General features: G+C 42.6%; 1 protein-coding gene across 1 annotated transcript in view; it reads right to left on the bottom strand.

The window, feature by feature from the left end:
• Positions 1–12,417, bottom strand: part of IFT81 (intraflagellar transport 81) — a 37,633-nt gene extending 25,216 nt beyond the window's left edge. Inside the window, exons 1-7 of the mRNA XM_018076465.2 lie at positions 12,177–12,417; positions 11,289–11,392; positions 10,126–10,306; positions 7,174–7,263; positions 6,075–6,140; positions 5,647–5,757; positions 4,299–4,383 (exon numbers count right to left, since the gene is read on the bottom strand). Coding sequence (XP_017931954.1) covers positions 4,299–4,383; positions 5,647–5,757; positions 6,075–6,140; positions 7,174–7,263; positions 10,126–10,306; positions 11,289–11,392; positions 12,177–12,320 — 781 coding nt within the window. The 5' untranslated portion in view covers positions 12,321–12,417. The remainder of the gene's footprint in view (positions 1–4,298; positions 4,384–5,646; positions 5,758–6,074; positions 6,141–7,173; positions 7,264–10,125; positions 10,307–11,288; positions 11,393–12,176) is intronic.
• Between the last annotated feature and the right edge of the window lie 12,819 nt (positions 12,418–25,236).

Genomic DNA, 25,236 nt, shown 5'->3' with positions numbered 1-25,236 from the left:
CCCACTTCTTTTCCCACCATAGGGATGCCAACTGCACATCCTGGACCAGAACCATTTGCAACAGGACTTCAGTTTTTTAAAAGGGGGGAAAAAAGAGAGAGGGGCCCTCATTTTATAGATTCTCTGCCAATACTTTGTTCAATATCACATCAGAAGGGCACGACAAAGGCATGGCTGGAACAGACTTCCAACATCAAATCCCTTTCTGCAGGGACTGAAATGATTCCCTCCACAGCTCCCAATGCCACCACTTCCAATTTCCCTCTGTTAAACAGGGATTTTAAACAGGGATATTAAAGAGAGGCCTGGGACATGCAAACACTGACGGATCAACCATCCCTTCAATATATCCCTGAAAATCTGAAAAGCTTCCTGAATTTGCCACTGTAAATTATGCTCTCCATGTTTATAATTATTATTGGAGCTCTTTGAAACCTCTCTGACCTTTCAGAGTTCTTCTTGAGTGTTGAATTGTCACAGGCTGCAGTGATGGACATCTCAGAGCCCAAACCAGGGGCAGTGGGACTCTGCTCTTGCATTTTCTCCCAGAAACAAACACATGGATATCACCTTATTTCTGACACTGGGAGCTCCTGTTCCCCCATTTTTATACCTGACTCACAAGTTCTTTGCAGAGTCACTTCCTAGGAAAGAGCCTCACATTCCATAAACACATTGCATATACATTATTCCTGGGGGAATGCCGTGGAATTTGGCTATTCCTTAAAATAGAACCTGTTGGCATGGGCTTGGCTTCCTAAGTGATTCCAGTCACTTCAAATCAACAGTCTCCTCATTATTCAGTCACTTCCCTATTTTTATTTCCCCAGAGATCATTTGCTATTTTCTTGCAGGAATCTGGTGAAAATACTAAACAAAAAAGAGCCAAACCCCACTGGGTGATGATTCCACTTCTTTCTAAACCTTCCACTAAACTCCTTGGAATCCTTTTAACAGGGGTCATGTTGAATTTTTGCTGCCTTGTTTGTTCTTCAAAATGAGGTGCAAGAGTCAAAGACCTTAAAAACACTACCAATCTCACCAACCAGACTTGTATCTCATCAGAGATACCAAATTATCTTAAAACTGCTTAACCCTCCCCTTGCATCAATTGTCAGTGACTTTATAATAAATAATATCTTCTAAAGATGGAAATAAAGTTCCATCTGAGCCAGTCTCTTTTACCAAATACTTCTAGAACTTTAATTCCAATGTGGTCTGTAGTTTTGGAGGAGATCATTTAACCTTGGAATTTTAGGGAAAGGCGGTTCTGTGAAAAAGAAAAATGCTAATGTTTTCTATCAAATGGAATATATAAATAATAGCTTGCTAACTTTCTATTTTTCATCAGGAATGAAAGAAAATAGACATCTGTACAAAGCAATTCCTCCTTGACCGGTGTCTGTGAAGTTCCCAGTGTCCTAAATCTATTACTACACATAAATTTAATGAATTTTATAAATTACACATTTTACTGTTTATCAACAATCATTTTAACACATTCTTTAATCAATATTTCCAAGCTACTCATCCACTTTTTTCACATTTTTGCCAATAAAGTGACGAATAATGTTCTGCAAAGTAGACAGAGATGAAGAATTTCAGTTATTCAGTTTGTTTAACAATTTGTGTTTGTGCCAGCAGAGATAATCAGAGCAAAAAGGTGGCAATCTTGGAGAGAAAGCATGAGCTGGGTTATGGTTATTCAAACTGGTGGCCAGTGTTAATAAAAATATAACTCATATCCAGAACAACAACAGAAGAAAACCCTCCAGAATCTGCAAATTCAGGTTATTCAGGGCTACCAGCAGCAAATCCCTTCCTAATTGAACAACATCCTGAGTAGTACTGAAGTTAAGAAATAGGGAAGGGCTGAAGTCAATAAACAGGGAAGGTTCTGTGAAACCATCATCAATTTTAGTCTCAAGAACAGCTCATAACAATCAGTGATACAACACAAAGTCTTATAAATATTATGTTTCTAGGAGTTAAGAACCTGCTAACCATAAGCTGTATTTTCCTGGCACATTCAAGCAGGCTCATGCTAATTATATGCTAATGATTCTCAGGAATACATGGGAGTTGCATTCCTCAAAGAGTTCCTTCCCATTTCTTTAAAGCACTTCATCCTACATTAATTATGAAGTCATCAAATCCATAAGACAAACAACAAAACTTCTACTCATGAACAACTTCTAACATTTTATCTTGCCTAGGAAGTAAAAACTGAAGTATTAAACCAGTGAAATATTAAAAACGGAAGAAATTTCTTTTAAAGGAAAGGATCTCACTTCCAGTGAAACTCCAGCTGTTGGACTGTCAGCAGACAAACTACACTGCTATGAGGAGGTAGCTGAGGCAGCCAAAGGGAATCTTAAAACTAAAATACATTGTACCAACTGTAACCCAACAAAGCTTTTAAAATAACTGGAAGCTTTTAAAATAAATGCACTGTGCAGTGCACTGTGGTCACCTAATTTCAATTATTAAAAAAACAGTTGGCTTTCTGTAATTGCTGCTACAGGCAGTGCCTTTGTAACTCCAGTGGGGAAGAGCAATTGCAGAGCTGAGTCCTGAAGTCTTTGTCTGGGCAAAATTTCAACACAAGTTTTCTTAAGTAATGACTCCAAGCTTTGCTTCGGAACATCTAAATACTTTTTGTTTTCCCCTGCAAGTAGGACTCAAGATAAGGAAATTAAATATGTTAACTTTATTTTCATCTCAATGATGACATGACATATTTACTGGCTTTTTATTATGTTACCTTTGCTTCTGTGAACTGAACCCATCAAGTTTCCATTGGCCTTTAAAAAACCCAGGAACTAAAACAGAAATGTTGATACAGCTTTGCTGTATAAACTCTCTGATAGCTACTGCAAAAAAAGGAGCAGTTATAAAATCCACTGCAGGGCCCTGTGAGTGAAGAAGATGGTTCAGATACTCCCTTAGTTCCACTTGTGGTTCAGTGGCTGATGAGCATCATAAAAAAATGAAGTAAAATTACAAAGTAATAACAACACGAGGTGGAGACTGAAAAAAACTCCTTTAACTCAGAGGAGCTGCCAAAGCAGTTCAGTGATGCAACTGAAACAGCAAATGTTCTTGAAAGAGTAGGACAATGACTTGGTTTACTAAATTTAAATTGAGAAATAGCCAGATTCTATAATTTTGGAATTAATTTATACATGTTTCTATGGCACGTTTTTCACCACAGTAACCCAGAATTCAACTGGAAAAGCCCCATGGAAGGGACAGGTTATCTTCCATACAATAAAGTATTTCCCAATAAATCCACCCCAATACCTGCATGAACAGCACATAAAACCTCTGTCAGTCCTGTGATGTGTTATTAATAATCAAATGTGAGGAATAAACTGGAAGGGGTCAGTGATTTGCAAAGATCACACATGTCTGAAACACTGAACCTTCAAAAATTATCCTGGAGGGTCCCTCCCAGCTCAGGAGATTTTATGATTCTGTGACTCTAAACTGACTCTCAGTTTTGGTGTCAAATTGCCTGGATAATCCTTGGAACATTTCCTTCAAAGTGATTAAATCACCAGAAACCTGGAGGTTGTCAAACTGTCCTTTGGAGACAGTCAGTTCCACATTTCTCTAGTAACTGCAACTCTTCCACCTCCTGTTGTTATAGATGAGCATGTAGAACTAACTCACTCCACAAGGCATAGAATTTATTTTGCTTTAGTTATTTTCAGTCTGAGATATCACTGAAAACAAGGAGAAGCAATCTTGCTGTTATGAATGTAATTCAGCAACATACAGCTCAATAAATTAGTTGCATAGAGAGAACAAAGAATGTTGATATATAAACAAATATACTAATATACAAATATAGAGGCTTCAACATATAGATATATCTAGTATCTACATATTTATATCTATATATCTATAATCACACACATTAAAAGTGTGTGCTGTGTATATAAATATAATTAAATATAATTTACAGTCTATTAAAAAAAGCTGAATTAGGAAATAGCTTTATTTTTGGTACCTTAAAAAACTACAGCACAAAACTGCACTGCAACAAGAAACAGGCCTTAAAGCTTTTCAAACAAATACTTTATAGAAGATAACCAGAAAAAACACTGAATAAAACAGTATTCAACGTATTTGTCCATTCACTGAGAGCATTTTTAAGAAGCAGTATTTCACCAATGCCCAGTTACAAACACAAAAGGCATAAAAGCTTAGAAAAGACAAACTTCTGACTGAGCAAGAGGTTTTGATTTAATTTCTGCCAGAGAAGCGTAACCCCTTTGTAGATCACCACTTACTTTCAGGTTTTGAATCAGCTACTGCATCCTGCATCTCCTTCAGCTGGAGCTGGGCTCTCTGCAGCCTCTGCTCTGCATGGAACAACTTTGGAGAGAGAATTGGACACACATAAGCTCATCCCTTGGAAATACATATTCAAACAACTAAACCAAAAGAGCAAAAGAACCTCAAACAGAAAAAATGGCAGCTCTAAGCATCTGGTGAGGATCTGTTTCACAAGGGAATGTGCCAGAGCAAATTTTCAACACTTGGCCTGGGTTTATTTGATATTCTCTAATGTTAAATGAAGAGAGGATTCTTGTTCTCCCAAGTGATACTTTATGGCAGAACTTCATTCAACAATTTTCAACCAAAATTATAAGTGCCTTGAGCATTACAACAACAACAAAAGGCAGCAAGAATCAGGATTGCAGGTGGTACCTGTCCTTATCCTTCGGTCCCTGCAATGCAGCTGAGTTGTCACAGCAATCCACTGTCCATCCCAAGAGCAGATGGAAAGTTTCTTGCCAAACAAGCCCCAGCTGATTTGCATTTTTATGATTTATGGAGATGTGTACTAAGAACTGGAATTAGCTGGACATCGCATTCATTTTACTTGTGATCTCATGCAGGTTCAAGCAAAGACCCAACAGCCTGAGAGCTACTAATTCCCATTGATTCCACATGCAGACACAGACTGCAATACAGGGGATCTGGGGGGTTTTCCCCTTTTATTACAGTGTTGCAGTTCAGGCTACAGAATTTGGTGAGATGGTGTAACAAAATGGCACCGGATTTTATGAAAGTACCTTGTTTTGACAACATAGGTCAGGAATAAAACCCACCCTCACACTCAGAGGTGTTGACATCCAATGTGTTGACAGCTTCCAGTACTTCTCAGGACACCACTTTTGTCAAACTCAGGGACCAAAATCCCAAGGTTGCTCCTGAATACATATTCCCCCCACCCAGGGAGAAGCTGAGGTACTTGCTGTGCTGCTCAGCCCCTGAAATCTTGGTGCAGATGCACAGAGATAGAAATCAAACCAAGGAAACATTTGCTCACTCCCATAAATATGATGAGTTCCCTTTGGGTGCTCCGGCAGTAAGTCATGGAACGTTTCCTGGGAACACTCAAGGATGATGTCAGTGGCAGCTGAAGCAGCCAAGTACCTTCACTGTGCTGTTCAAAACTTGCAGGGTCAAGCCTCTTCCCTTAAAACCTACATAGATCTTTTAAATGGGATTTCATTTTCTGGGGTCGGAAGAAATTCTCTACTGTTGGTCCTGCTGTCTTTCTAAAATGCCTGATTCCCAAACAAATGTCAACAGCTCTTTATTTTAATAGGTATGTTTTCATGTCAGTACCTGACTTTTTTGTTCTTGTTTCTGTTGAGCCAGAGATTCTTCTCTCTCTTTTTCCAAGCGGAGCTGTCTTGCTATTTCAAGCATCCGTTGATGATTTTGTACTGTCTCCACCTACAGCAAGTGGATAAATAGTGCATGTTGCTGTCAGATAGTTGAGAAATACATTAAAGGGATCATATGTCTCACAAGCCCACTTAGCACTTCCTTTCTGTGCACGTTACTACTCAGAAATGACAGCAAAGTACTGGACTCGAGATTCTTAAAAGCCCTGGACTGAGGCCTGGGAGATTCCCTGTAGGTCAATTAGTTACTCGACTCCTTCCTAGACATACAGTATGTTTATCTTAATCCCTGTTTGCATTCCAAAATCAGAGTTGCAAGCCAAGGATTATGACACTGAAACGGAACAGTGTTACTTCTCTTATTACCCTCTTCTTGAGACGCTCTACTCTTTTGACCAGTTGATCTTTCTCCTCTTCCATTGCACTGATGTCCTAAAAAGCAGAAAAAAATACATAAATAAATATTAATTTATTTACCATGTATGTTGGATTGGACTAAATTCTCTTCTAATTAATATGAAAATCAGAATTCTTCTCTGAATATACGGAGGTGGTTGTAATTTTATTGATCTACGATCAGAACACCCAGGATTCTAATCTCTCTTACTTCCCCCACAGTTCCCACTCCCTCTATGCTAACACTCCTCATCTGCATCCCTGAGTATTAAGTGTGAACATTTAAAATAAATGCAGGTGGATTTCTCTAAAATAAAAACAAACAAACACACACCACCAAGGAAAAATCAGCACGAACTCAACATCGGATGCAGTCTGACATATGTTCTTAATGTCACCATCATTACCCACTTCCTGGCAGACCATTCTGCAAGAAGCTGCATATGAGGGATGTCTGCTGCCACTTTTTGTATTAGAACTGTGTTAAAAGAAACACTTTCTAGTGCTGAAATATGTATCTGATTATTATTTTCCTTTAATCTTATTTTACAACAGCAGGACTCCACAGATTGATAGTTATGAGAGAAATGGAAATAAATTCTCCAAATGTACATCTCAACATTTGCTTGGCTTGTCTATATGTCCCCTGGAAAGCTGTACACAGGCTTAATTATTTTGCTGAAACAGGGCAAATATCTTTACTTAACACTTTATCCACACGGGTTCATCATCATTGTTGACTTAAGCTCTTAATTCATTCAACACCCTCTGGAATTATTACCCTGTATCAGGAAAGCAAAAGGTTTTGTATGAGTTTGCATTCAGAGGAAATGGAGTTCTAATATTTGGAAATCATGCTGAACAGAGTCTTGGCAGCCTCATTCCCCAATCTGCTCCAGAAAGCTCCGCTCTGAGCACGAGCAAAGACTTTCTGCTCTGTTTGCCAACACAGCACAGTTTCCAAAAGGCAGCTGCAGAGCCCACCAGCTCTGGCCTCTACAACTTACAAACCCAACAAAAACAGGGCTTCAAAAAACAACCAAAGAAAAGCTGTGCATTTTTTTTTTACCCTTCTTATCTCTGCAGTGGATAAACCAGATATTTTGAGCTGCTCGTACTCCTTATGCAGGTTTTTAAATGCTTCCATGAGTTCTTCATACTACAAAAGGAAACAGAAATCGTGCAGAATGAGCTCTGTGTCTGGGGATTTTCAGATCAACACATCACTTTATTACTATAATAGTATATGTAGACATAGAAATATGGTGAGAAAAAGAATAAAATGCATTGTTTTCACTGCAAAAGCTTGTCAACTTATAAAACAGAAACTAAAAAATCACAGTGCATTATCTTGCATTTAAAGGTCCAATCAGAATTTCACAATTTCTTCAGTATTTTCATCTCTTCCCTTGTAACACAACAGTGTATTTTCAAAGTAGAGAGATAAGATGTTAGCTGAGAGGGACAAGTCCATATTAACAAATTATTCTCTCTTACTGTAAATCTGTGTATATCACATCCATACATTTATCAGCCCAAAAAGGAAGAGCCTGACCTAACAAAACACTTGACTGAAGCCATGGGGCTTGAATTTGCAGAGTGGCCCAAGAGCACAGCTGAGGTAACACGTGAGGAGTGGCTGTGACACGTTGCATAACCCAGGTACCTCACAGGGACTGATTGATGCAGCTCAGCACTCAGGGAGAAGGAGACAGTGTGCTACTTCCACACCAGCACAGTGCCCACCAGGAATCTTAAACTGAGAGGCAGTGTGAAAGTCTGTGTGGGTAGAGAAATAACAGGGGACAGAAAGAGTTTAGAAATATGGAGAGGAAATAAATTTAGATTCGACTCGGAGAAATGTAAGCTGAGGTATAAGGGAAGATAATCTCCACAGAAACAGCCATTCAATGAGATGGAAAAATCTAAAAAGAGAATATCAAGTCATTTTTTTACTTCCTGGAAAGAGCAGTTGATACGAAAGTTGAACACAAAATGGCAACAGCAAAGGCCAGTTCAAACAAAGGCATCAAAGCCCTGAGCAGTGAAGCAGCAATTCCATTCTATAAAACCCTGGGGAACCAGCAGCCAGAGTGCTCTGCTCAGGTCTGGTTGTTGCAGTTTCAAGCACGGACTGACAAGCTGGAATGAATTCAAAAAAACAGTAATAAAATGGCTACTGAGAAGAAGATAAAACCACAGAGAAAGAGCTGGATTGAATGGCAAATAAAGGTGTGATAAGGAATGCACAGGCTGGACAAGGAGGAACAAGTTAGGAGTGAAAACCCAGCTGGTTTCCATGATGCCACTAAGGCACTGTGGAAGTCCTTGAACAAAAATGAAATACCAGGTGGTCCCTGAGCAAGTGCTTTCACCACTTCTGCTGTCCAACAGCTTTCCTTTGTGTGTCCCTACCTCTGTCAGAAGAGGAGTTTAGGAAATCTTTTCCTTAATGGACACAAAATTTCAGACCAATGGTAGGACTCAAACAAGGGCAGAGCACAGTTTGATGGATCATAACAAAGGGAAGGCTCTCACTTTTCACTGTGGGTACCCCCACAGGCACCTGGAATATGGGACACACTCAAATGACCAAAGAACACCCAGGTTCCTATACGGAAAGAAAGATTCCTGGCAGCTGGGAGCAATTCACTGAAGACTGGACAACTAAATTAATGCCTGAAGTTGCTAATTTTTTAAATTTTAAACTGCAGCCAACCCAATGTGTAAATCCCAACACAGTGGGAAGGTGGTATGTATGCTGAGTATCTTGTATAAATAATTTTTAAAAGTACATTTGAGTTTGATTCTACACAGCCATAAAATCTGACCATGTTATAAAGTGTCCAAACCCTCAATATTTGAAATTTCTCTTAAAAGACACCACTGCAAGCCTGTATCTAAATGATTTAGGCTAAATTCTTTAATCCATTAGTATCTAAGTATTTGCATTGTCATGTTAATCTGCAGTAAGGCATTCTATTACCCCAGCTTCTGTTTTGAATTAATCAGCAGGGTATTAGTTTAATAAGATGGTTCTATTACTGTAATCCCAAAAAGGAACACATCTTATGTAATGGAAATTATGGAGGTGGATATTTATACATATTAAGACTGTGACATATGAAAAAACATACAATCTGAATTGCTTTCTCTCTTTACTACTTCTGCTGAGTTATCCCAAGTTATAAATCAAATATTTTTCGAGGTAACAAAAAACCAAAAGGCTTGGTCAAGCTTCAGTCAGACTGTTCAGCTTTGCTGGTGCACAGTTAACAAATCAAGTTACCTGTTACAAACACTAAAAACCACTGTGGTTTCATAAAACAAAAGTCACAGAAAACTGGATAAAAAAAATTTAAGTAAATATGTACCTCAGATAATACAGATATAAACCCATAACTTTGGTTCACTTGAAGTTTTACAATTCAAACCCACCCAGTCTGACTATCTAAAATCAACATTCAATGCTCACAAAAGAAGTGGGAACATAATAAGTAGGAATGTCAGCACAGAAAAGAGAAATCTTTTACTTATTCACAAAAAAATAAATGGTTGAAGCAAAAGCAGAATAAGGCTAATACAAATATTAGGCATTAAATACTATCAATTGACAACCATGACTACCAAATACAATCAATTGATAATTAGGAGACATTGGCTTTTGGTGACAACATTTTCTGGACTGCTTTGAAGTGGTAATTTACAGTTAAAAACATAAATGTCATAGTTCATAAGAAAGAAAGATGTTAAAAAATTAAGAAATAAAAATCTGTCTAGGGCAACATGGCTCTGGACACGATCTGGCACCCAGTTCTTAATGGGCTGAAAGCCTTTCAATTCAATACTGCCTATTAATTTCCAAATTCAGGGTTATTGGAAGGAAAGTAGTCAAGACATCTATTTCTTATTATGAATCTTTGCTCATCCTCTCTGCCAACATTACTCCCAGATTCTTTCATCCCTCCTCCCACCAGCACTTTAATTCATGGAAAACGTTGGCGCTCAAGAAAAACGGTACCTGTTTGTTGATGTCAGCCACAGTATCATCCTGGAGAAACTCTGCTGGCACTTCCAGTTTCACTAAGAAACGTGCCAGGTAAGCTCTTTTCTTGAGTTCATTGGTCCTCTGCAGAAGCCAGTGTAAGAGAGGATGAATGACAGGTTTGCTCCCAGTAACCAACCCCTGGCGAAAAGCACTTCTGTGTGACAATGACAGAGAAAACACCAAAAAATCTCAAACTAAGGAAAGCTGGCTGGGAACAAAGAATTTGCAATGCTTTGATGCTCCTTCTCCACTTGGCTAATGATTTTCTTAATGCTGTTAAAAGAGAAAATGCTCATGATGAGGCTGAGAGGATTGGGATTGTTCAGCCTGGAGGAGAGAAGGCTCCAGGGTGAGAAGAATCTGGAGGAGCTGACAGGAAAAATGGAGGGAGACCATTTATAAGGGCCTGGAGTGACAGGACAAAGGGGAATGGCTTTCCACTGACAGAGAGTAGGGTTAGGTGGGATGTTGGGAAGAAATCCTTCTGTATGACGCTCAGAGAAGGTTGCCCAGAGAAGCTGTGGGTGCCCCATCCCTGGAAGCGTTCAAGCCAGGGTGGATGGAGCTGGGAGCAACCTGGTCTAGTGGGAGGTGTTCCTGCCCATGGCAGAGGGCTGGACTAGATGATTTTATGGTTTTTAAGATCCCTCCCAATCCAAACCGTTCTGGGATTCTGTGATGGCAGTTCGCAATTTCAAATCCCCGTTCTGCTCCCTTGAGGCAGATAAAACCCCCATAACGCACTAAAAGGATAAAGCCAGGAGGGACGACTCCCGGTTCCCTGCGGCAGTCTCGGGGAATGCCGGCAGGGTGGGCGGGGCGCGGGACTTGGGCATCACCTGGCGCAGGTGAGTCGCTCCCGCCTCGGGCGCTGCGGGGCCGGGCCGGGCCGACCCTGCCGGGCGGGCAGTGCCCTCTGCCGGCAGCGCCCGCCACTGCACCTGCCCAGGTGTGGCACCGCACCTGGCACCACATCCCGCATCCACAGGGACACGGCAACAGCTCTGGCACCGCACCTGGGATCCCATCCCAACCTCCACAAGGACACGGGAACAGCTCTCACCTGAACTAAAGGTCACTACCACATGAGCAGCAAACAACGTTTTGATGGTGTTTGCAGGTAAAAGGATACTCACAGGTCTGACACATTCCCCGGAGGTTTGTATTTGAGAATTCCAAGGAGGCTCAGCATTCTTTTAGCTGTTTGTTCTGGCAGCTCCTCTCTAATGTCAACAGCATGCTAAACAGTTTGTAGAAATTATTTAATTAATTACTTATAGGTAATAATAATTATTATATCATAATATTACTAAATATTGTAATTATGACATTATTTATTTTATAATAATTTGTTAATTATTATGATTATATTGTTAACTAAATTAATTATAATTATTATATACTTCTTTGTCCAAGTGGTATCAATTAACTGGCAACACTAAAAGAATTGACTTTATTACTTTATCAAATGATAGTGAGATACTCTGCACAGAACATCCCTTTTATCACCAAACTTCAATTCTCTTCTAATTTCCTCCAACATGTGTATTCAGGTAAATTCTTCCTAAATTACCATTCTCCCTGCTGACAGGAATCATCTATGCAGACACTCTGAACACATCCAAGAAGGAATTCGGGCATCCTGGCACTCCAAGGCACAGGTATCTGTGCCCCAGATGTGTGGACGTGTGTGTGTGCAGGGCACAGCCTGACCTTGCCCTAAGAACATGAAGATTGGTATGAACCAACATCTGTATCCTGAATTTCACAGGGAAAACATCCAGTGATCAGTCTCTGGGGACAGGGATCCAGTCCCTGCCCCAGGGAACATCTGCTGCTTTGCAAATATTTTTATACACTCAGATGTACTGACAGGAAGGATTCTTGCCAGGCACATTTATTCCCAGGAAGATCCATACAAGCTGTTTTGAAAAACCAAGCACGCTACGGGATTACACTGAGCCAGACATTTCGGTGTCAAACCCACTGCAAGAGGTGTGAGCAGCTCTGAGCGCCCCCCTTACCTTCGGGTCAATCTCGCCCAGAACATCATTGAGCAGCTGCAGCAGCTGCACCGACTCCAGGGAGTCAAACGAGATTAAGTTGTAGTTCTTCCTGAAGGGCTCCTGATTGAGCTTCTCGACAATGAACTGCATTTGGTCACCCATGGCGGTGTCCCGGGGGGCACCCGCAGAGGACACACGGCGGGTGTGGGGGCGGTGAGCTGGGCCCCGGGGAGTGCGGCGGGCCGGGGGGCCGGGCCGGGCCTGGTGATGAGGCCCCAGCGCGAGGGCCTCCGGCAGCGCGGGGACGGTTGCGGGATACGGCGCTGACGTCACTTCCGATGCACGGATGGAGCGGCGGGAACAGGACCGCGGCCGGCGGGAGGAGGCGGGGGTGATAATGAGGGGGCGGGGCCAGACCTGTGACATAACGGGGGCTTGATCTGTAGCAGGGGGCGGGCCGGAACGTGTGTGCTGGCGTGCGTACTGAGCTCTGGTGGCTGGCTGGGCTGTGAGGGCGTGGTCAGGCTGTGGCGGGCCGCTCTGTCTGTGGGGCGGGTCCGGTGGGTGTGTCGGGGCAGGGGCGAGTGTGTGTGTGTCGGGGCGGGCCACCCGGGGCGGGACCGGAGGTGCTTTTTGGGCTCTCCGCGGCGCGGTCTCGAGTTCGCGCCCGCTCCTCGCGTGTTTCGCTGCCCTCGCAGCCGCCGCAGCCCGAGGAAGCCCTCCCGGTGGCCTCGCGGTGTGCCCCGGGCAGCCCTTCCCGCTCAGTCCCGTCCCATTTTCTCCCCGCCGCGAACGTGCAGGGGCCGCGGCCGAGGTCACTGTGGGGGCTCTGGGGCGGACACGGCACAGGGAAAGGCTCCCGTGCGGCTCCGTCACGGCACAGGAACAGGTCCGAGATTCACCCTCCGCAGGATAAACTTGGCTCTGCGGCTCCTCCCGAGGGAGGTGATTGCGGCGTGTGTAGGAGATGCACAAACAGATTGCTGCAGTTACCCAAGGAAGGTTTCTGGCAGGCTCTGACAGCACAAAGGGGCGTCGAGCGTGGCTGGTGTGGGTGTCAGGTGAATGTTACTTCATTCCTTTGAAGTGGAAAGGTGTGCAGAGGATCCCTGTGGAATGGGAACGCCAGTCCCGCGCCAGGCTTCACCCTGGGGAAAACGGCAAATGTGTGTCCTCAGGGTCGGACATCAGTTTTCAGCCTCAAAATACCCATAAATATATAGTGCATAAACCTGAAACAGGGACAGCAGCTCCAAAACCACCAAACAATCCAAACCAGATATATATTAAAGTGAAACTTGTTCATGAAATCTCTCAATCTGCAAGATTTTTCTTGCAGATCCTTCAAAAGCCGTGCTTAGACCTGAAATAGGTGGATTTTGGAGCCTCTCTGCTGTTGCAATTAGGTTCTTGGATAGTCTCAGAATCCCATGCGAGTCCCCAGATGATGGATTAAAATACGCAGTGAGTCATGTGAAATTGGTGCCAATTGAAATGCACAGGTTGTAAATCACTGCAGGATTTGACTCAGTAAGTAGCATAACTGTAATACTTTGCAATTCTAAGCACTGTGACTGTCTTGGATGAGCTCTTTTTTCCTTCTGAGAAACAGAAAGCACTTCATAAAATGATTTAATCAAATGTAATCCCCTTCTTCACGGGAAGGCTGAGCAGTGACACTGCATTGGTGTCCAAGCTTTTAACTGGTTAAACAATCACAAAGGGGATGGACGGGTGACTTGTGGTTGTTCATGAAAGCTGTAGGAGAGCCAGGAACATAATCCAGGTCTCTTGACTCCTGGATTTGAACTCTAAAACCAGATCATGTTTCCTTTGTTCTGTCAGTCCATATACTGACCTTTAGGAATCATATTTACCTACAAGTTCCCAGAAGAGATCTACTTTCCCTTGTCATGCTCTCCTGGTATCAATTACAGTTTTCTCTGATGAGTATTTTGAGCATGTAGGACACAGAGAGAGCAAATTAAAATGGTATTTCTGCTGGAGGTGCTGGGGCCAAACCTGCTCCGTGTAGACTGAGTTAATGGGTTATAGGGAGTATTGCCTGTGGGTCCACCACCACTTAATCCTAGAGAAACACTGTTTCTGTAAATATCATTACACAGCTTTTCTTCAGAGGGGAGAGATTGTGCCTGTGGTATTGAGAATGGAGAGGGGTCTGTGCTGGGTAAAGTGGGATGGTGCTGCTCTGAGATCCTCCTCTATGTCAGATTATTTCAGTACCCACACTGAAAGGACTGTTCCCCTCTTCTCATATCTCTCTAATGTTAAAGAGGCAACAGATAAAGAAGAGGAAGGATGTAGGAAAACTTTAGAAAATGCCAAGATAAGATGAAAAAAAGATGGTGAGATGGAAACCCATGAAGTCTGATTGTTCTGACTCTGGGGAAGGAGACCTCCATGACCACAGATCATTAAAAGTGGACTGCCTGAGCTAAAAGTGGACTGGTCAACAACCAGCTTGTTGACCTGTTGGAAAGCTCAAGTGACTGAAGGCAGGAGCAAACTCATACATTGGAGCCCAGTTTTGTGGGACTTTCCAACTTGTGGAAGGTGTGAGAGATCCCTTGTCATGCTTTAAGTTTTAGGTTGTCACAGTTCTTTCCTCCAACAGTTTTGTGCTCTTCATACGAGCAGCCCCAAGAGCCATTTTGCTCCCCCAGACTGCCTCTCTTCTGCTTCATACTTACAGTCTGCAGTGGTGTCTGAATTTAAAGAATTACTGCTTAAAAAAAAAAAAAATCAAGGCTTAGCTCAGTGCCTTGACCTCTTTATCACAAGACAATCTTCACAGACATAAAAGAGATTATAAGCTCTCAGTGCAGCCTTGAGTAAATATTACAGGAAGCAGCTGAGATATTTGTTTGATGCTTAACTTGTCTTAAGTTATGTTAGCTGGGGGATGTGGTATCTGGGTCAGGTCTTACAGATTGAGGGCCAGTGTTCCAGCATATTTGTTCTATAATTCTGTGGTCATTTTCCACATTCCCAAGATAGTTTGTGCAGAGAGTGATACAGGTTTTGAAGCAAAGTTTCCTAATGACATGAGAGTTATTACAGCTATTCAGCCCTATAGTTCCACCCTGCTCTCTGGACAGAGTTTATGTTTTATATTGCTTGGGAAAGGCTTATGGGAGCTGCTCATTGCAGAGGCAACGTGTGGCAGAAAGAGAACAGAGCCTGCAAATGAACTACCCAGAGCTCTCCAGACCTGCCTCATTGCTCCCTCCTGCCTTTCTCCTCTCTTTACAGCCACTGCTGTGTGGAAGCTGCAGAGCAGAGCTGTGAGAGAGCTTGACCACAGAGGCCAGCAAATCAGAGCGGGACGAAACCTGAGCAAATGAAAATCCTGCTCCAGGGCCAGAGAGATCACCTTATATGGGAACATCATGGGAAAGAGATGAACACGTCCAGCCGAGCTGCTGAGGTCAGATCCCAAACAGAGGGGGGATGTTAATGTGAAAACAAGAGCATTTATGAAGAGAAGACAACACTTCTGCTTCGCTTATGCAATCTGAGCCCTCCTGTTTGTCTCTTTATTATAAACGTTGTGCTCTGTGTATGTACACATAGGTCTGGCTGTGTTATATTAAAATTCATTTCTTTGTGGTTATTTTGATACCTGAATGCATCCCAGGTCTGTTTCTGGTGCCCACTTGCAGCTGTACTGTGGTCAGCTAAAGCCTAAGGAGGGATCTCTGATGGCTCAAAAAATGAAGCCTCTTTGTGCAGAACGCAGTTTGTTCCTGTGAGCTGAAGCATTTAAGACAATACCAACAGCCAGAAAGCCTGTCTAGTTTTGAGTGTTTTGCCATGACTACAGCTGTAGGTGATTTAAAATACAGAAGGATTGGAAGGAAAATACTAGATCTGGTTTGTAGGGTATTTTGTGCCTTCATGTGAGTCTTCTGTTGCAAGAGAGAGGCCCCTGGTCCTTTTGATCTGAGTCTAATGGATTCTGACCCAAACTTGTGTCTTTCAGGCTCTGAGCCTGGGATTTACAGGTTCCACCTTGACAGCTCTGCATCTTTGCAGCCCCTACTCCTGTGTGTACAGTGTCAGATGGTGGCTTCACACCTCGCCTTGACCCCCTGGACCAGATGCCAATAGTTGGCTTGGAGCACAGTGTCCAGCTCTGGCTTGTCCGTGGCTCTGTGGAGTGAGAGAGGCCACAGGCAAAGGATGTGCAAAATATTGGCTCTGCTGAGAGGAGTAGTGACTTCATCACTCCTTTTTAATCTCAAGACCTGGTGCAAAACCAATCTAAGACCAAATAGGGTGGTGTCCCAAGCAATGGGAGATAAGAAGCTGGAGATCTCTGTGGCCATTGATGACCCCAGAGTTTGCTTTGCCACTACCCTGTGTCTTGCATGGCCATTGCTACCCCAGTTAAGTGGCTGTTGTTTGCATCTGCCCAGTCCAGAAGAGCATTACACCTGCTTTGCACTGGTGTGAAGTGTTGGGTGGTGGAGTCAGGCCCAGAAGGAGGTCAGTAGGCCCCTGGCTTACATCCACTTAACCTCAGTTGTCCCAGTGTTTCTTCAGACTGGCAATGTCTGGTAGTACTGAGGAGAGATGGTACCATGGCAGCAAACGAGACCATTGATCTGGTGTTAGACCATCTTGGAGGGTGGATGTGGTTGTGGGAACTCTGAGGTGGGAGAGTGGCATAGGCTGTTATCTAACAAGGTGGGGTTGCTTGGACAGAGTTAACTAAGCGTCCTCTAAAAAACAGTCATGGTTTTGTTTCTTGCCATGCTGTCTGTTTTTGTTTCTTGTCTGAAAAATCAAAAATAACTCCACGGATTAATCTCAGATTTACACCAGTGTTTCTGAGATTAGAGCCTGCTCTGTAGAGTCCCTGTTCAAGGTCAGATGAAATGGCAAGTCACCCCTTGCAGCAGATTCCAAGAACAATAAGATGTTTTAGGAATATGCAATAACTGATTGCCTCTAAAGGGCAAATTTTCCTCTGTGCTGCCAAGCTAGGGCTGTTCTCAGTGATAAGTGTTTGCTGAACAAAGTCTGCCGAGGTTCATGAAGTTGGTTTCATTCTCCTGGGAGGGCAGCAGGCCAGGACATTGAGCACACTGATCCCAATCACACAAACAATCAAGTCTGCAGGAAATTCAAGTTGCCTTCCTAAGGTTCCATACCCACCTACTGCTGCTCAGAGCTGGGTTCCCACTGCCACTTTCCAGCATCATCGTTATCCCAAAGCACTGTTCTCCCGAAGGAAAAGGCTGAAAAGCTGTTATAACAGAGGATATAAATAAAGGAGCATTGAGCAGTTGCTTTGTATTTCTGTTCTGCTCTCTGTCTGTTCTTCAGATCCTATTTTATCACCCTCCAGAAAAGTCTGTTGTTAACCTGACATGGTGCAAGTGCTTGTGGCTTGTTTTTCAAAGCAAACCTTTTATATCACTTTTATGTAGTGTGGAAAGTACCTTCTGAACATACAATAGTTTTTCAAAGTTGACAGTGCTTTTATGAGTTAGAGGAGCTGGATGACATTCCTGTCAGCTTGAAAACAGAGCTGTCCTTCCTCCTTAACACATTCAATTCATAAGAAAGTGAAAATGTTAGACCAAGGTTTTTGAAGGAGAGAGACACAAAAATAGTCGCTCTGAAAAGTTAACAACTATGTATTTTGAGCTCTTTTAAAGAAAAACATGGAGAGGACACCACCACTGGTGACAGGAAAAGTCAAAATCTAGGTACACAGCCATGCAGCATGGGTGAAAGTTTTTGGATGACATCAAGCCCACTTGCAGTTAATTGGTTCTTCACCAGTGGCATCTGAAGGGTCAGGATGTCACCTCATGTTGTCTGTATCATTTGGGATGGGAAAATAGAAGTTGTATTCTTGCTACATCAATTCACTTCTTTTGGACAAAGTCAAAAGTTGCAAAAGTGAAACCAAGGCAGAGTTTGGTCCAGCTGATGCACCTTACACAAAAGTTCTTTCAATTACTTGGAAATGTCCATCTGACTTTTATCCTGCGGTGCATTTTATCCAAGAGTGATACAAAGAAGCTGATATGTTATATTTTTATGGGCTTATTTGTCCTTCTGGCCAGTTGTATAGTCATCACTTACAGATTCTAACAGGAGAGGATGAAGTTCAGTTCAGTTCAATTCACACCAGTAGGAAGGGAGTGGCTCACACAACCAACAGGATCTGGGACACAGCAGAATACACTGTCCCACTGCAGGCAAGTCTTTATTTAACGTCAGTCCTATTCAGAATTCCAGTTTTCTGCCCACCTTTATATCCTTGTTTAATTTGCTCACGTTGTTGAATTAAACTTCTGGGCAGAAACTGTTGGTTTCTCAATAATCTATCACCAGACCCAGACATGACATTTCATATAAAACTGTGAAGGAAATTACTTCACCCTTAGCCAACACAATGACAAGCACTGTTGACCCAGGCAAAGGGCTAAGTAAGGATTGATGAGGTGTGGCAGGACCATGGTTTGGGTAGTTCTTTCTACAGCTTCCTCCTATAGAAAGCTGCAACAATCTGAAATGTCAAGCTCCCTATCTTACATTTGAGGAGGAATCCACTGACAGGTTGAAACTGTCTCTAATTGGCAAAAAACTCTAGAGTAACAGCTTGTTTATTTACAAGAATTCAAACAGGAAGATGTGTGAATTATAATGCAACTGTTAAAACCCAGTGAGGTCAGTGGGGCCCTGTGGAATCCATGGAAAACCTCCCTAAGTGGAAGAGATATCTGCATTTTTTTGGGTCTAAGGAAGGATTTACTTTGACAAAGTCATGCAATTTTAGGGTGATCCCTTTGCCTAAGCACTAACAGATCTCCAGTATGTAAACCAGCTATTTCCTTCTCAGCCATAGTGTTAAACACTCATTATAATACTGGAATAATTGACTTGTACCAACCTGTCCTGCTCTGTGAAGTCATAGTCCCCAGTTGGTATCATCATGCAGCTGCCATAGAAACACTTTTAGGTGTCTCAGGCTCATCTCGAATTCACCAGAGACATTTGGCTCATTAATTCAAATGTCAAGGAAAATGCATCCACGTAAGAGAGGCTTAATCAGGTTCTGAAATCAGAAAAGTTCCCTAACGTGGGGTTTTCTCCTGCAAGGCTGAGGGAGGGCTCTGTGGTGTAGAGGTTCTTTGTGGGTTCATTTATCACACTGAGGTTCCTTCCTCCTCCCAGTGGGGCAGGTGGGCTGGCTGTGCTTTCTGCTGCAGGCTGGTGCTTGGGGATCCACCTCAGGCCCAAGAACAGTCTCTTCATCCTCTCCAGGTAGGTGGTGAGAACCTCAGCACTGGCAATCTGAAACAGTGAGATAAGAAAACTCTAGGAAAAAGACTCTGTGGAAAAACGCTGCTGTGACCTAGAGAGTGGGGTGGAAGGGCCTCATAGCCATCTTTTGTTGTAACCCCATGACCCTACAATATCTGACACAAAAATGTTCTATTTCTAGTCTGTAGCACCCAAAGCATCAAAAAAATTTATGAAATATTTGATTTCAACTGAAATTATGGAAATTATACTCTAAGAGAGCAAGTGATAATCAATTTTAGCTCTTCTCTACTGGCTTTTAAATGTATGTGTAAGAAACTAGGTCATTTAGGACTTTTATTAATTCATTGCTTTTAAAAAATGCAAGCACATTTGCACCATATATGAGATACACATGTTTCTATGTATGTATATATATATCATCTTCTCCCTAATTTGGGGTTTTCTGCAGACACTGAGCAGTTTTTCCAGTTTCAGGTCCCCTCTAGAGCCCACAAGGCCTCCTACAGCTCCTTCTGCTGAGGTTTTTCAGCACTTTAAAGCAATTTCCATTCCCTTCTCCTGTGGACAGAGTTATGATCTGAAAAAGGTTTTGTCGAACAACAGGAAGGCTGCAATTGTTCATACAGCATCCGGGAAAGATATGCATGAGCTTCCTGAGTTAATGAAATCCTAGGGGGGTTTTTTATAAAGTTTCAGTGACTGGCAGTCATTCTGAAATGTCACACTGCGTGGGCTCTGCTGCGGATGCTACACTGGGAATTTTGCTTTTAATTACATCTCACAGTTGACACATTCTGTCTTGTTTCCTAACCTTCTCTAAAGTGCCAGGAGTCGGTCACTACCAGGCACCAAAAATAATGGGAGAGAGGTTTGGTTCTGATCTATAACGTTCCTTCACAAGTTCCATTGGTGAGGAAAAAAAAGGAGGAATCACCAAAAAGCAAAGGTGAGTGTTTATTTTCTACCAGAACAATACATAAGACCAAGGTCAGAGCCAGGAAGCTTTGCCATGTGGTTGAGATACCGAGGTAGCAATGCTGGGCTTTGGTTACACCCATGATTGTCTTTACTGTCCAAGTTCCTTTGAAAGGTCTCTACAAGAGGCCTCCTTTTCCTTCCCCTTAGTTATGGCAGGAGCAGAACAAAGCCACTGCATGTTGGCAAGGAGGTTCCTCTAGTTTGGATTGTTCACTTCTGCCTGAGGCGGGGCACAGTTGTTGGATTAGTTGGCGAAGGACCTTTTTCAACAACACCTTTTTCAGAAGAGTTTTGGATCAGATTCCAGATGCTTCCCAGTGGATTGATTAATGATGGAGAGTTTCACATTATAGGTTCATTCATTTTTAGTTCTTTAACCATTAACTTACATTATTAATGTCTGAACTATTATACAGTGAAACTCATCAGTGACTTTTGTGTCCAGGTAACATCCACAAAAGTCATGTCTTTGGTTTGCAGTTAAGTCTCATTCATTGGCTTGGTTTAGAGGACACTCATGAGAAGTCCCTCATGGAAGCTGCACATCATCCAGCTAATGTGCTGCTTGTCATCACAGACCTCTGATGCAGAGGCATTGCTCAAAATACAATGATAGGAAGAATATTCCTTTCTTAGGAGCACTATCCTTTATGAGGATGACAGCTCTGAAGGTTGGGTTTCCCCCTTGGAATGGCTGTCTTGATGGAAATAAAAATACTCCTGATCAAGCCTATGGCTCATTCTTACACTCTTACCTGTGCAGCTCTGGTGTAAATGGCCACCTGTCTGTGGGGACAGCAGTGAAACTGCCCCCAATTCATGGGGCAGAAACCAGCAGCTGCCAAATGGTGTAAATTCTTACTACTATTCTATAGCAAGATTTCTATCAGAAGCCTCCTGAGTTCCCATTTCAGGTATATGTACAGACTCTGGTTAGGCTTGGCCCACACAAACAAGTGCAATTTATACCTAAAACTAAGAAAACCACCCATGTCTTTCTTGCTCCCCTGAGCCACCTAACTCCCTGTATTTCAGTGTTATTCTTAGCAACATATTCCTCCCACTGACAGCTTTCCAGGTAATAGTAAAATAGCATAACATTAACTTATGTATTTAAGTAAAAGAAGTTAGTTAATTTGATGTTTTAGGCCAGCTGTTCTGAGGAGTTCTGAAGATTTCACTGTGCTAATAAAGAACAATGTTCACTTCCCAAAATTTAATTCCACCATGTAAGTGCAAACATTCCTCAATGCTCTCTGAAGAGTGAGTAGTAGTGCTCTGAAAAAAAAAAGTGTAAATTGGCATTCTTTACTCAAAAAGGTTGTGCATTCAGGCCTGCATCTGTGGGAGAGACAAATGGCAAGTTTGAATAATATTTTAGCCTTATTAATCCTTCAGGAACTAAGAGAAATAAGGAAAGCTTGGGAACAGAGCCTCCCAGAATAACTGTTTCTCTCATGCAGTGGACAACAGAACTGTCTATTCAGCTATACTGGTTTCTACTGGGGTAAAATTGCTATAGCACAACAGATGTGCAATTCAAATCACAAGGTGAAAGTGTTTAGCTTACACAGGTAAAAAGGTCAGCTCTGAGCACAAAGCTGTCACAGAGCTTCTATGCCACCAAGAGTAGATGTAAAATAACCTCTATCCCGAGGGCTAGGAAAAACCTCTGATCCTGGAAAGAGTTAGGAAAACTCTCAAACAAAACCTAACTGACCCGCAGGTGTCAGAGGCTGAGCTGGCCACTAAAACACGTCCTGGCCACAGACCGTGGAACCATTCAGCACAGGAAAATGGGCATCTCATGTCTGTGCAAAGAAAAGGAGAAAGCAGAACACATCCCAGTGTGTTTTTCTGAGTGACTCACTGCCTTCAGAGCATACAAATGAGATTGTGGTGAACGGGAAGCAAATGATCGCACGATCTTGGGAACTCTGATTAAAGGCACTCGGAGTCTGCCAAACTTAGCTTGCAGTAGGATGTGCAGGAGAGAGTGGAATCATTTAAAAGCTTGCTTTGGGCTGGTTTGTTGGCATCAAGATGGCAAAGCAGAGTGACAGAGACTGAACCCAAAGAGAAAGGAAGGAGGAAAATGGATTTTTCTTTAGATCTCTACAATCTGAATGAGGACCTGGAGATGGCAGCAAGCAGAGGGCTGAGCTGATGGCTTTTACACCAGATATATCCTCTTAAACACTTTCCTCTTTTAGTACTTGAACAGGCAACCAACTATAGAACAAATTTTGAATAGCAATGACAGAGTGATCTATGAATATCTGCCACCCTTGGAACTGACCTTCTGTCTCTTCAGCTTAGCAAATTCCCATGCAGATTATTTATCTAAATGAAGGAGAACAGGACTTAGAGATCACTCAAGTAAACCAGTCAAGAATAATAAAGCACTTTGAGTCCCCACAACATGTCTGAGACAGAAGGCATCTGGGTGTTGTTATCAGAGGTTGGATATTAATACCACTGTGTGGTTTAGTATGTCTTACACTTTAATATAATGATTTTTGTCTGCACTGCCAGCTTTCCGTTGTCAGATTTAAAAGATCTCTTTGTTCCATGCTCTGTGACTGCTTATTGATCCATAGGCTGATGTGAGCTGTGCATCAGGAAAGTTTATGATAGAATAAGAAACTGGAAGGTAGGAAAGGCTCTTGTGATTCTTGTCACTCTTTACTGATCAAAGAATGGAGAATGCTGAAGTGTGCTCAGGAGTTCAGAGTTGGTTCTGGATAACATGATATTAAAACCTTCAGAGCATGGGCACTCTTGTGTTTGCCAACTCCCCACATATCCTTGTTGGGGTTTTCTATCTGCTTTATCTGCAATTGAGCTTCTTTCTGCAGCTTTGGATTCCAATTTGAAATGAGACAGCAAAACACTCATTGGACATTAGTTGGATTATTAATTTGTTTAAATCTCTCTATATGTGTTAATTTAGTTTAGATTGCCAGGTCAGATGCCTGGCAAATTCCCTTCATCAAGCTGGGCTCAGCACCTTCATTTCAGAAGGCTGAAAGGGCTGGAGGAGGAAAATCTATGCTGTGTTTGTCTTCAGTTCTCCAAGTAATTTATGCCAGCTGACAATGCTCATTTTTAATGCTGCACAGGTGATGCATGTCCTATGTTGATGAGCCACGTTACCTTGCTAAAGAAACTTCTAAAAGTGAATTTGCAGCACCCTCAAGACAGTATTGTTGAGGTAAAGACAGACACTTAACCTCTGGCACCCTCCATTCAGAAGAGAGAACTGGGGGTGTCATCCCAAACCGATCTGGGTTTCTGCCACCCACCCATATTTCCGGATTAGATTCTGAGGGGCTAAAACTAGATTCCTATTGTCCACTTCAAGGTAATAAGTCCTGTGACCAGAGGATGTACTTTCTGGAGTCAATTAAAAATTGCTGCTTTGCTGTGGTGGGTGTGTGCCCGCAGGACTGCGTCGGTGTTCAAACAACTCGTGAGGTGTCGATTTGGTTTCGCTCGGGTGGGTGATGGCAACCCAGAAAGACAATCCTCCTCCAGATCTGCTGATCTATCATCACTATCCCTATTGTGCTGTGTCAAACTAAAAAACCCAATAGCGAGGATCTCTGTTGAAAATTCTCCTTGTGGTTGGATGAAGCAGCAAGTGCTGTTTTCTTTATGTTGGGAATTGTTGTTGCAGAGCCACCCTGTGAAATTTTGTGATGCTGGCAGCTGCTGCACCAGCCAGCCCAACAAGAACCCTGATTATGAAGAATATGAGCTGGGGCAACCCAGAAAGAAGGGGCCTCTTCACCAGGCTGCCAAAAGTGGTGCTGATGTGGCAAATGCCAGCCAACACAGAAGTACCACGAACAGCTCTTGCTGAAGGAAAAAAGGGCAGCACATCACAACCTCCCGCTGGTTTCAGCAGCTGGTGCTGTCTGGTCACACCCTGAAGAAAGACAAGAGTCACCTCAAAGCACAACCCTGAAGGAAGGAAGCCCAAAAGAGGAATCACTTGGAAATGTGGTGCTGAGCATTTTTCTGCCTCACCCTCCCCATGTTCTGCAGCCCTGGATCAAGAGGCTCTAGACAGAGGCCACAGAACAAGTTTCCTAACTCGTCACTGAAGGCCTCATGGTCTGACCAGATTAAACACACTCATTTTAGATGGTTCCAGTGACACAGACAAAGCATTTTCTGAAAAGCCCAGCTCTTCTCTTTGTATTGTTCTTTTTAGCTTGAACTCAGGAATTACATGAAAAGTACTTTTACCCTCTTTGTGTAATATTTTTGGGCATTTCATTCACACTCATTGGAACTGCAGTGTTGGACTGTTTGTTCTTACCTTCAAGCAGGCCTTGCTTCCTACACCTCCTCCTCCTGAACTTGTGAGAGTAGCTCTGTGCTGTGATGTGTGAGGTCAGAGTACACCCGAGGAGCAGTGAACTCAGGGTAGATTAATCTGTGCTCCAACACTTTTTCCATTCTCTATTTTTGTTATATTTAGGCATGTTCTATTTTTGTAGAACCAAGGTGAGAAGGATTATAACAGGTATGTTCTGCACTCCTTTCAACAAAGCTTTGTTCTCTCTGAGCTAACCCAGCAGTTTGCCATTTCCATTTCCCACATGTATTTGAAGATATATTGCTGGCAGATTATGCCAGCTGTATTTATATCTTCATCAATTGTGTTAACATTCATATTGCAGCATCTAGAGTGGGAAAATATTACCGTAGGCATTAATGCATTTCTGTTCTAGCATATGAACCAATTCTCCTTTTGAAAATAATTACACTGAATATTCACCCA

This window comes from Manacus vitellinus, unplaced genomic scaffold (assembly GCF_001715985.3).
Source record: "Manacus vitellinus isolate BGI_N305 unplaced genomic scaffold, ASM171598v3 scaffold_31_pilon, whole genome shotgun sequence".
In the NCBI taxonomy this organism is placed as follows: Eukaryota; Metazoa; Chordata; class Aves; order Passeriformes; family Pipridae; genus Manacus; species Manacus vitellinus.
This window is presented reverse-complemented; position numbering and strand designations above follow the sequence as displayed.